Source organism: Eumetopias jubatus, unplaced genomic scaffold (assembly GCF_037043125.1).
Source record: "Eumetopias jubatus isolate StellerSeaLion01/CBP00866 unplaced genomic scaffold, mEumJub1_p1.0 scaffold_13, whole genome shotgun sequence".
In the NCBI taxonomy this organism is placed as follows: Eukaryota; Metazoa; Chordata; class Mammalia; order Carnivora; family Otariidae; genus Eumetopias; species Eumetopias jubatus.
This window is the reverse complement of record NW_028274819.1, coordinates 110,960,590-110,972,827: the sequence shown is the minus strand read 5'-3', so window position 1 is coordinate 110,972,827 and position 12,238 is coordinate 110,960,590. Positions and strand designations below refer to the sequence as shown.

Genomic DNA, 12,238 nt, shown 5'->3' with positions numbered 1-12,238 from the left:
AACATAACAATAAAAAAATTTTAAAAAAGGATGCTGCTATTACATAATATGCTCACTTTCAAAGGAAATTTTTCTCAAGCCAGAGATTGTCAAAATGACTGTAAAACATTAACAAGGAAAGCCCTCATTAAAATCATTTTGTCCCAGGATTTGGATATTTATGTTTAACTTTGATTTAGTAATTCTGGTGGTCTTCTTCACCGCTTCCCCTGGATTAGGTTGAACAGAAATTTGTCAGCCGATGGGACAAATGCTCATGATACCAGCCCCCTCAGGGGAGTTTCCTACTAATTTAGTCTAGTTTATTTGCCCTGAATGGTGTCGAAGATCATCTCCTCTAGAAACAAAGCACACATCACAGTTCTCCCCAGACACCTTCATGACCTTTGGGGTTTCCATCTCAGAACTCACCACCTCTGCAGGCCTGGATGATGATGACCTTGGGTTTGTCCCTGAGGTTGAGGCAGTTACGGTTGTTGAAGATCTGGAAGATGGTGTCATAAGGTAGCACATCCGGGTTTTCCGAGCTGAACGTAGTCCCGCAGATTCCACTCAGGATTCCGTGAGACATGAGCACCAGGAACGTGCTGTCTGAGCACTTGTGCTCTGGGCGGGCGGCGAATGCCCGCAGCGCTGACTCCATATCCTGAAAAAGACCTCCAGGGCTCACTTTGATAGGAGAAGCATTTCAGTTGTTCTCACCTCCTGCTTATCCTGAGCAGCAGAGTAAGAAACATCCAGAATGTTCCACTCACTATGCCTTCACGCACTGCTTGCTCGAGGATGGCTGTCTGATGTTTCTTTCTATAATGGAGCAGTGGGTAGAACTTTCCACTCCTGATGACATTGTATAAACTCCTCTTGATATATTTGACAGTCACTTTTTGTCACTTAGGTACTTTTTCCTTTCTGCCTCTCTTTCCTCTCATTACTTGATAAGAGCCTTGGGTCATAAATGCATCCTACCAGATCCCGTAAAACCCTTCCCACTGTGCTTAGAATAAAATCAAACCTCTGATGTACAAATACTCCTCTCTCACCCTGCCTCATCTCCCCCGGGCTCCAGCCACTCCGGTCTTTCTGTGCGGCTACTGTGTGACTTCCTTTCAGTTCTGAATGCAGTTCATCCACAGCTGTCCAGAGCTGTGTGGTTCCCCATACTCATGTGTCCGCTCCTGTAGTAACTCCCCAAAGATCCCACCTAACATCATGTTTCCTGGGATCCCCACTCACCAGTTTGCTCTCCTGCTTCCTTTTGCTTTCTTCTTTTCACTTACTTTTAACTTTCTTTTCACTCTTACAGAGACGCACCAAAGCTGTGAAGTTTTCTGTTTTGCTTATGGTACGATTATCCCGCACCAAGCGAGCCCAGAGCACTGCAGCTGGGAGCTTCCTGTCTCATTCACAGACCTGTGCCCAATGCCAGGAAGTGCCCCTGGTACACAGTTGGGACTCGATACGTACACGGTGAGTACACGCCTGTGAAATATACATCACTCTAGGATTTTCTGGGGACTGTTGGGGCTGAGTCCTAATCACCCCACTTTGGAACTAAGGATTGTCTGGATACACATGCCAATCACTTTGTCCAGTTATGGAACTGAGGATATTTAGAGCTCAAAAAAGACATAGATTTTCCCTGTTTCTTACTTTCATGTTTTAAACACACACACAAATATGGCCTAAGGATGTCAAAGTATTTGCCTAATATGCTAAAGCTAACATCTTCGTAGTAGGATGCATGTTGAATATATACATGTTTGGGGTGGGTGAGGGGCCCCTACCTTAGCAGTGAGTTTCTTTTTCACATCCACACTGTAGCCAAGACCCTCCAGTAGACTCCTCATCCCTGCAATGTCAAGTTCGGCCCCATCCCTGGGAGGAAGATGATCGAACTCTATATTGCATATGATGAGAGCGAGACGAGTACGATCCTTTCTCTCCTTTATTGGGTAGATCTGCAGGAAATGGATATACAGTGAGCTTGACTTACTTAATCTCCTTTGACACTCTCAACCACCAGTCACTGTTACTGTGCTCAGGGCTCCTTTAGCTGCCCTGTCCCCCGTCCTGTACCAGAAGACACTGCCCTCCTATCTCTCTGTAATGGATTGAGTTGGCAGTAGCAAGAAGTGCAAACTGGAAGTAGGTTGTCTTTTAAGAACCCACAAAAGGACCCAGTATATAGCTGGGATGGTGACTCAAGAATCTTCAGGAGACTAGACTACTCCCTACCCTCTCTTCCTCTCTCTTCTCCACCTAGTCGTCCTTCTTAGCATTCAAGATTCAGATCCAGTTTTGGGTGCCTGGGTGGCTCAGTTGGTTAAGTGACTGCCTTTGGCTCAGGTCATGATCCTGGAGTCCCGGGATCGAGTCCCGCATCGGGCTCCCTGTTCAGCAGGGAGCCTGCTTCTCCCTCTGACCCTCCCCCCTCTCATGTGCTCTCTCTCATTCTCACTTTCTCAAATAAATAAATAAAATCTTAAAAAAAAAAGATTCAGATCCAGTTTTGTAGAAGCCAGGAGACATTTGGCACCGGCTCCAGCTAAAAATGAATACATCAGGGGTCCTTTTTCTTTGGTAATATTGTTATTTTGGTACTTTTTTTTTAACGCATCAACATAAAATGCTATGCAGACTTTAATTATATTTTTTAAATATGCTTTTTGTCTAGGCTTTTCAACTAGAATGCAAACAACTGTTACTCAGCCATGTTCTCTTATAAATATTTTGCTTCTGTAACTACAGCTAAAATTGTCATAAATAACAAATAGATTCGAGAACAAATAAATGAACAAGATGAGAGATCTGTATTCTACCATGGGGTTGAAAGACAACTGGAGTCTGTGGGAGGCCACATGATTTTCTCCTTGCTCAGAGTATCTATGGATAAGATTACCACTGTCCCCACTCCCTAACTCTGCAATCAGCATTTTAGGAAATGGTGTCATTAGTGACACCATCTCTTATTCTCGATGTCGTGGACCGAGCATAGCACCTCTGCAGCCTTCTCTTTATACAGTTTCATGAATTCTTCATGAGGACAAAGCTTGAGAGTATCTGTAGATTCTTCTGGCTCAGGTTGCCCAGACACATCCTCGGGACCTGCAGGATACATCATGGATCATAAATTAGGATATCTCCCTTTGTGACCCAATTTTCCCTTAAGAATACTGACAGAGAAGGGAAATCATAGCAAAAAGATCTTTCAACATGTAGGGGTTGATTGTGCCTAACCTCTAGTGTGAGGAGATGTATTTTGAGTAGGAAAGAACAGGAAGATTGTTAGTAGAGGAAGCAGATCCACCCGAAAATGCAAGTGTAGGTTTCTGATAATTCTGACAAAAACACCTTGATGATTTGGGGTCAAATTTAGCTTTGCCATATTCAGCAAAAACAGTTTGACTTTTCCAATGGTTTTACTCTAGGGCCCTCACTCGTCCATGTGGACCTTCTGTTGTCTCTGAGCAAGAACATCCTGAGTTAAGATTTATTGGAGTGCTGTCCCTTAGAAATGAAATTGAGGGGCGCCTGGGTGGCTCAGTCGTTAAGCATCTGCCTTCGGCTCAGGTCATGATCCCAGGGTCCTGGGATCGAGCCCCGTATCAGGCTACCTGCTCAGTGGGAAGCCTGCTTCTCCCTCTCCCACTCCCCCTGCTTGTGTTCCCTCTCTCGCTGTGTCTCTCTCTGTGTCAAATAAATAAATAAAATATTTAAAAAAAAAGAAAAATGAAATTGAGCCACATGTGTAATTCAAAATTTTGTAATGTCTTTTTTTTAAAGATTTTATTTATTTATTTGACAGAACGAGAGAGCACAAGCAGGGTGAACAGTAGAGGGAGAGGGAGAAGCAGGCTCCCCGCCGAGCAGGGAGCCCGATGCGGGGCTCAATCCCAGAACCCCGGGACCATGACCCGAGCCGAAGGCAGACGCTCAACCATCTGAGCCACCAGAAACTAAAAAGAAACAGATGAAATTAATTAATATGAGTAGTATATTTTAACATGATATATGCAAAATCGCATCCTCTCAATTTGTGTTACTGGTCAGGACTCCAGCCCTGAGTAGCCGGGTGTGGCTGGTAGCTATCCTGCCAGAGGGTGTACAATCCTGAGTCCACTCCCACCTCATGCAACATGTAGAGACACCCACGCACACAGGTAATGGAATCTTCAACTGTGCACGGATGCTTGACCTTTGTGGAGGAGACAGATTGTGGTGGCTCCTCACTGAGATGTAAAGTCAGCGACTTAAAGGAGAAACCTATCTAGTAACCAGCCCTGTGTCCAGGGTTGACCAGATGGTTGTCTGTTAGGGATCCTAATGCGCTCTGGATGTCCTTGCCCCCAAAGGGCGAACTAACTAGCATGAAGTTTTCAATCCATGTTTTCAAATGTGAGAAAATACCTCCTCCCACTTGGGAAAGTTTGTCTCTGACTCATCCTGACCCAATCTCTAGAGAAATGTAGGACTGTCCGACCCTGTTTGGCCTCACTTAACTGAGATTGCGCAAAAAGCTTGGAAAGTCCTGAGCCCACCCTTGGAGAAATGAGGAAGAGGAATCTATAAACAGAATTTAGCAGTTTGTCAAGACCTAATGTAACAAGGATTTTGTCCATGAAAGGAATAAACCTTTGTGTTCAGTAACACAAGCCAACCAAGAATTCCTCTGATTTTCTTTTATTTAAATGACAAAAGCAATGTTATCCTGTACAAAATTTCCAGTTTTTATATTTTGTAGTTTTTTTCCTGTTTTACTCATTTGTTTCCATTAGTTTCTAAATAACATTTTTGTAATAAATGTCTTTCTAAACTGAATGCTAAAAACCTGACTTCTGGCAATGCAGCCAAGTATAAGTCTTTAAAGAAACCAGGCTTTCTGAACATTTCTTAAACAGAGACACTTGCTCTCCCTTTGTATTCCAGAAGATTCCACCAACATGAGGACGTCCAGGCTCCTGGGCTAGTCTCTGGTCAGAGGGTACATTTTCTCAGCAAAATTCTCCTCTGTTTCCAGGTTGTGTCCAGGTTTGGTGAACATCCTAATTAACAAACATCAGCTCCTAATGACCATCTTGTATCTGTGTACAGATACCGTGTTTGCAGATAAAATTGAGAATTAGATAGGATTTCTATCTCACATTTAATAGTAAAGTTAGCATGAAAATGAATCTTTTCATTATAACATAATAAATACTGTAGTGCTGCCTGCTGCCCAAAGGGGGTTCCATTCGCCTGGCAGCACACAGAAAGAAATGAGAGAATTCGGAGTTTAAATGAAAATTTTAACGTTTGTCTTATCTGTTACTTAATGAAATGCTTAAGAAACCCCTTAAACTGATACAAAAAGGAAGAGACTGGTCCAAGGTAAGACAGAGCCATCTTCCTTGGCAGGTAGGCATCCGAGTAGTTATTCCCAATACTAACAGTGCTCGTTACATAGTATGCACATATATGAGTTTGTTAAATGAAGTATATCAGAATGGTATCCGTGTCCAGAAGGCCTGGCCAAGGCCTTTCCATATGCCAGTAGCCCAGCTCACCCAGCTTCCCGGCCTGCGGGTGCCCTGGGATTCCTCTGGGGCCCCCATGTGCAGAGAGCACCCAGGGAGCCTCACCTGGACTTGTTGAAAAGCATATTTGCTATAGTGAAGTCTCTACAGTTTCCATTGCCTTTTGTTTATTATTGCTTATTTTATTATTATTATTATTATTATTGATCAACTCTGAGATTTCAGGACTGGGATTTGAGCTTAACCTCTGTAGTGAATCAAGTCTGTCACTGGTGAACTTGGGTAAGAGGCTATTTAGGTTCTAGTAATACTTATAATTCAATCTAGGTCAGAATTAAAGTGTTTTAATAGATTGAACACTTTACAGGTGTTCTCCTGATCATATTTTGTAATGTACAGAAATGAGTAAGCACTAGAAAGGTCTAAATACTAGAAGCGACGTCATATGTATGAGAACTAGTATCTACCGCATGCCTGTTCTTTATCTGTTGTACTCATCCCGTGTTTATTACATGCCTGCCGTGTGGCTGGCACTCTGCAGAGAGCTACTATTCCCTCATGAAGAAAACACCTGTGCTCTGGATGAAGAAACGTGGTGGATTATAGTCCTATCTAATTCAGAACAGATCTGATGAGGGGAATCGAGTGTTTAACTCTATAGTTGTTAGTTTTGTTTTGTTTTTTTTTAAAGATTTTATTTATTTATTTATTTGAGAGCGAGAATGAGAGAGAGAGCGAAAGCATGAGATGGGGGAGGGTCAAAGGGAGAAGCAGACTCCCCGCCGAGCAGGGAGCCCGATGCGGGACTCGATCCCGGGACTCCAGGATCATGACCTGAGCCGAAGGCAGTCGCTTAACCAACTGAGCCACCCAGGCGCCCTATAGATGTTAGTTTTGTGAGGTCAGTGGAGTCTTTGGATGGAAATGTTGAATGTGCAGCTAGGGGTAAGTGTATCTGGAATTCAGAGAATTCTGGATGAGAGCGACTCTCTTCGGAGTTGTCAGCCTGCGCCTGCCATGATGTCCCTAGCCTGTGAAGAAGTTACCAAAATTGTCACCATTTCCCAGATCCTAAGACTGATGCCCAGGGAGGATAAGGAGCTGGAATGAAATCATGGCGTATCTACAGTGACGGAACCTGGGTCCACGTGCAGGTGTCCTTTACTACACCATGTCCACACTCAGCTCTTTCTGTGAGCAATGGAAGCACAGCGACTCAGCTTCTTAGCTAATTGGAAAGTGGATCCCCTCCCACAAAAGGCAAGATGGCCTCTCAGAGGATGATGACAGATTTAGTAAAAATTATACATTAGTAATGGAAGGATGGTGGGATTATGGAGGCCCCTGGAGGACCTTTGGTGTTAAGTAGATTCTGGAAAATTTGAGACACCCATTGTTAAGTGATTTCAGTTTGCCTTTTACACTGGTGGAATATTTGTCCGTATTAATGAAAGTTTGGACAAGGGCTTGACCTGCCTTCTGCCATTTCCGTCGCACAGAGTCCAGAAGGACCCAGGGCTTGTCTTCAGGTTTGGCATCATAAATTTTTTTCTTTTCTGCTTCCTCCAATTTCAGAACATCTTTTTCCAACAAGCCATGCAAAGCACCAGTAATGAGGTCTTTGCCCACAGTTTCCAAAATCTTAAATGGGTGTTTGTCGTGTGTGTCTTCTGTCAGAAATACAAACACTCCTTCAACTATAGGCACAACTTAAAGAGTTTTGCCCCGTCTCTAGAAAGTTCCCCGTTATGGGCAATACCCCTGAAAATGCCTTCTGATTATGTCCCCACTTGTCCCGTAAGGTATGTCCTCTCTCATTGTATCCACCGAGTTCTCTGAGCCCATCAGATTCACACTGGGCTGTGTTTAGTGATTCATCCCCACTGAAGATCTTTGGAGGGAGCTTCTCATCTTTCTTCTGTGACACTGGGCCTAATGCTAACTTCCTGGCCACCTACTGCTTTCATATTTCTCTTTCTCACAGTGATGATGATAATCCATTTGTAATATGTGCTCCAAGGAAAGGCCATGCTGTTGCCTAGAACTGTAAATTTTTTCCACTAGGCTGTGGGATCTTTTCTTTCTTCTGTATTGAATTTCCTTGGTAAAAGCACGCTGTCTTCAAATCCATATCTTTGTACCCACATCTCATGCCCACATCTTTGTGCTTAAAATACTTATAAACACTTGTATGCTTGCTGAATGCATAAATTAATGAAGAAATGAATGAATGAATGACTCTAGAGCCCTAATATTTTAAGAACTTATCTCAATAAGAATTCTTAATTGAAAATCATCTGATGACTAATCTTTCCGTATAGTAGATTAACTTGACACCAGGGTAATTTACTACTGTCTGGGATCATCTTCGCTGAAAGGGTTGTGTGTAGTGTCATTTCCATCCCAAAATTTTTGTCTAGCTTTAATTTAATGGTGGAACTTCTTAAATACCTATTCCTTCATATTGCGTGTATTTTTATAAGATCAGTAAAAGCAGGAATCTTGTTTGTCTTGTTCATTCCTCTCTAAACAGTCCATAGAGCAAGATCTATAACACAGTTGGCATGTGTCAAATATTTTTCTTATGGCCTAGTATACTAGCAACTTTGACAAAATTATTCAGTGAAATAGTCTTTTAAGCATTTATTGCATGCACACTGAATCAACTACTGCGATGGGATCTTACCTACAAATAAGTCAGGTGTGTCTAATTTCCTCATAAAGTTTAAAGTCCAACAGGGGAAAAGGAAGACTTAATTCTTTAATGACAAGAAAGATATAGTAGGAGTTATAGCTGAAGAACCATGGGCCACTATAGGAATCAGGACTCTGAAATAGACTAGCAGAAATAGACGTGGAGAGCAGGGTCTGGGTTTGAGAGAGGGATCAGTAAGCTTGGCCACTGCTTGAATGTTGGAAGTGAGGGAAAAGAAAACCCAAGATAATTCAGGTTTCTGGTTTGAATAACTGGGTGATAGTGGTGCCATTAACTAGGACAGGGGAAACGAGGAGAAGCAAGGGAAGGGAAGGATGACAAGCTCAGCTCCCTGAGGGAAACGTGAGCGCATATGTTCAGTAGGCACTAGAATGGTCAAGTGTGGTGTTCAAGTGGGTAGTCAGGTTGGGGACACAGATTTAGATTTGTGAGTGTGAACATGGTGGTAAAGCTACAGGGATGGCCTCTGCTAAAGCGCAGAGATTAAGAAAAGAGAAAGGCATAGGACCAATCCATGAGAGTAACCTGTCGCCCTCTCACTCTGGGGTCATCCTGTGAACACAGACTTAATGTCAAAAAAGATGAGGTTCAAAAAATGTTCTTGCTTGGAAAATACCATTACCTGTTGAAGGAAGAATTGCTGCTTGAGAGTCTGAGTTAAGTTGACTTTCAGATGGTGCACCTGAGGAAAGATCCAGGACATTAAAATAGTCACTTATCGTCTCTAACTAATCTCGCCGGACCTGTTGGACACTCCCTAGTGAACACACGTTCTGTGGGCCTGTTCAAGGTGCAGCTAACTTAGAACCACAGCCGTCACTGAGAAGCCAAAGCCTCTAGCCTGGCTGACTGAACGTTCCCCCTGGAGGCAGAATAAAGGAGTGTCTGCAAGTTACTCTCCATTTCTGCTTTCTAAGATGAAGGGGAATTGAGACAGAAACTGATGTAGAATCAAGAGGTCTCTTAATTCTCCTGTTTCAAGGTGGCTCCTGGGGTGACCACTGCTGCCTGACAGGTGCGTGCCATGTTGCGTGTCTAACTCAGAGCTGGCCTGGACTTTGGAGAGAAAACGAAAAAGAACAGGCATGTGCACATGGACACTTAGCTGTGATAAGATTTACCACAGCAGAAAATAAGGATGAGATGACCCCCTGGCCAACCCTCAGTGTTAAGTCAGTTTCCCAAGTGTCATTGAACAGGAAGGTGGTCAAGCCAGGATACACATGCAAACTGTCATCCTTATCATCTGTGGGCTCCTAAGTATGCTACTCCTCCAGCCCACAAAGGCCACCGTCTGAGGATGCATGTGCCAGGATCCCTGACCATCACCTCCATAATCTGCATCCGTCCTACTAGGTGGCAGAAGCCATACTCACAGGAGGAAAACAGTGGGAAGCCGCAGTTACACTGTTTGGTTGCATAAAATCACTCAAACCTGTTAATAGATCCTCTTGGGTCACTTTTATTATTGTTGATTTTAAGGACAAGAATTTAAATTTGTTGAAGGTTTTATGAGGATCTCAGTATGACAACACCCACCTAAGAAGCTTATTCCAGAAACTTTCAGAATTGGCATAAGCTAACAAATGAGAAATGCTCCCCAATCTTCATTTTATAGTACTTATTGAAGACACGATTTCCATAGACAAAATATGGTCCATTTCCCTGAATGGAAGGGAGTCACAGCATCAAGCCCAAGGCGGCACACTACAGTTTGTCCCATCCTTCCCATCTAGACTGCTGGAATGCATTAACCATCAGTGAATTCAAGAACATTCTCTGGGGGCGCCTGGATGGCTCAGTTGTTAAGTGTCTGCCTTCGGCTCAGGTCATGATCCCAGGGTCCTGGGATCGAGCCCTCCATCGGGCTCCCTGCTCCGCGGCAAGCCTGCTTCTCCCTCTCCCGCTCCCCCTGCTTGTGTTCTCTCTCTTGCTGTGTCTCTCTCTCTGTCAAATAAATAAATAAAATCTTAAAAAAAAAAAAAGAACATTCTCTGGAGGAGGCCTTTTTATGGCAATAGGAAGTAGGTCTTCTTATGACCAAGAACTTTCTTTTAGGAAGATCTCTCCCATTAAAGTGCATCCAAATATTATATCTCATTGTCATAGTCTATGGACCTACAGAAATTGGCCGATGGATGAGAGAGAGATGAAGCCACGAGGACCCTGACCAGGGAGGGACACGTGACAACTGGAGCGGCAGACTCCAGGCTAGTATGTCACAGTGGGTTGGACAAGTGCCTCCAGGCCAATCCCCAGGAAAAAAAACCTTCTCATTTTCAAAGAACATCTTCTTTTTCTAAATGGCTTTGGCAAGTGCCTAAGAGACCAGGGCTGGACTCCACTGGCGCTCCTATCTTCGCTGTGGGGCAGGACTAAGTGACCATAGAAGGAGCTGTCCAGATGTCTGCACCTGGTCTTGGGCTCTTAGAAGAACCGGAGGTACAGGGGGGCTGGGCCTCATAGAGTGGTCCACAGCCCAGAACCACACTAGTGGACACTCTTACTCAAAAGAAAATGCGAGGAGGTACCTAGAAGGAAGAGTCCACTTAAAATCCTTACTTTTCTATAAGCAGTGAATTTATTCTGAGTGTTCCACCATCCCTGAAATATATTTTGTTCCTCCTGGAGAGTCAGATTTTGGAGAGATGTTGTAAAAAGTATCTGAGTCTTTATGTCAGATGCCTACATAAGTTCCCAGGGAGCCCTGGACTTTAAGGAGAGAGAGAGAGAGACTGAGTCACTGAGTCAGTGCTTTGCCAGGATGACTAGAGAATATAGTATGAAGCTTTTCAGACTGTCCTCATGAAGTTCCACAAAGGAGGTATGGCATATTTTGGATGGGAAGGGAGTGTCAATCAGAGGAAGGCTCCTGAGGTCAGAGGACCAGGAACAAAAGGGAAGAAGCAGGAGACTTGCGGTAGAGCTACTGATCCAATAGCTCAGATTCCGGAGGCCAGGAACTGGGAAGTTGTCTGCAAACCAACCTGACCAAGGAAGAAAGCAAACGTTGGGCACAAGGACACGGGCCCACCATGCACCTCAGTGTGAGGAATTGACCCTTACCTGAGGAAAGGCCCATCTTCTCTGCAAGGAAGGAGTCCTCTTCACGAATATAACAAATAAAAATATTGCACGCCTGTGACCCTTTCCGAACGACAGAGTCAATCAGAGCTCGGGCCTTATCCATCACCGTAGCATTTTCATACCGCACTCTCTCCATCTCCTCCTGGTTCAGCACTCTTTTCTCTAAGAGCTCATCCAGCAAGCCGTTGAGGGTCCCTGTGTTCACTGAGCTGACAAACAGCTTCCGCTTGTCCTTCAGGGTCTTGTCTGAGTGAAGCACAAGGATTCCTCAAGTCATGAAAACAGTCTCATTTCCTCTCAGGTCAGCACCAAGGAGTAGCCTGCTTTAGACCTGACGTTCCTCCCCACGCAGCGCAGGACCCCTGAAGACCCCCCACGGTCTCTCAGTGTCCCTTCAGCATTGACCCTGGGCACTCACTGAGCAGCCTGAGGACAGAGGCGCTCTCCCGCCATTTGCATCTGGAAACCTGGGATCTCCCCCACATCCCCCACATGTACTCAACTCCGCATAAGAAAATAATGAAGAGCGATGTCCCATGTCCTTTCCCCAGCCACTTCGGCTGTCACACTCAGGCCTTTAACATTCAGCTAGGACCGCCGAGCATCCCCAGGATGCCAGTGAAGCCCCAGTTCCCTCCTGGCCCTGGCCTTGCCTTTCCTCAGGCTTTGAGGAGTCTCCCGGGCCCTCCTTTGGCCTTCCCAGCTGCTGCCTGGCGGCCCCCACCCCCCGTTGTGCCCACCCGCACAGTCACAGAACTGTAGACCAGCCAGGCCTGTGCTTCCCCCAGACATGCCCTTTCAGATGGTCGGAGACTCACCAGCCATGGCTTTTCTCTCTCGGCTTCGAAGGACAGTATGAAACTGAAAGCATATCCACCTTCCCTTCCAGCAGGGTGTGTGTGCTTATTGAGAAATACCCACT

General features: G+C 44.7%; 1 protein-coding gene and 1 long non-coding RNA gene across 3 annotated transcripts in view; one reads left to right on the top strand and one right to left on the bottom strand.

The window, feature by feature from the left end:
- The window catches only part of LOC114211414 (caspase-1-like), a 17,713-nt gene extending 5,475 nt beyond the window's left edge, over window positions 1-12,238 (bottom strand). Inside the window, exons 1-6 of one of the 2 annotated variants that reach the window (XM_028105984.2) lie at window positions 12,135-12,238; window positions 11,296-11,562; window positions 8,852-8,911; window positions 2,999-3,105; window positions 1,785-1,958; window positions 412-646 (exon numbers count right to left, since the gene is read on the bottom strand). In XM_028105984.2, the coding sequence (XP_027961785.1) occupies window positions 412-646; window positions 1,785-1,958; window positions 2,999-3,105; window positions 8,852-8,911; window positions 11,296-11,562; window positions 12,135-12,141 (850 nt within the window). In that variant the 5' untranslated portion in view covers window positions 12,142-12,238. The remainder of the gene's footprint in view (window positions 1-411; window positions 647-1,784; window positions 1,959-2,998; window positions 3,106-8,851; window positions 8,912-11,295; window positions 11,563-12,134) is intronic. The other variant, XM_028105985.2, reaches the window with a different exon arrangement.
- Window positions 1,308-12,238, top strand: part of LOC148162702 (uncharacterized) — an 86,736-nt gene continuing 75,805 nt past the window's right edge. The window contains exon 1 of the long non-coding RNA XR_015766648.1: window positions 1,308-1,467. This is a non-coding gene — a long non-coding RNA (uncharacterized LOC148162702). The remainder of the gene's footprint in view (window positions 1,468-12,238) is intronic.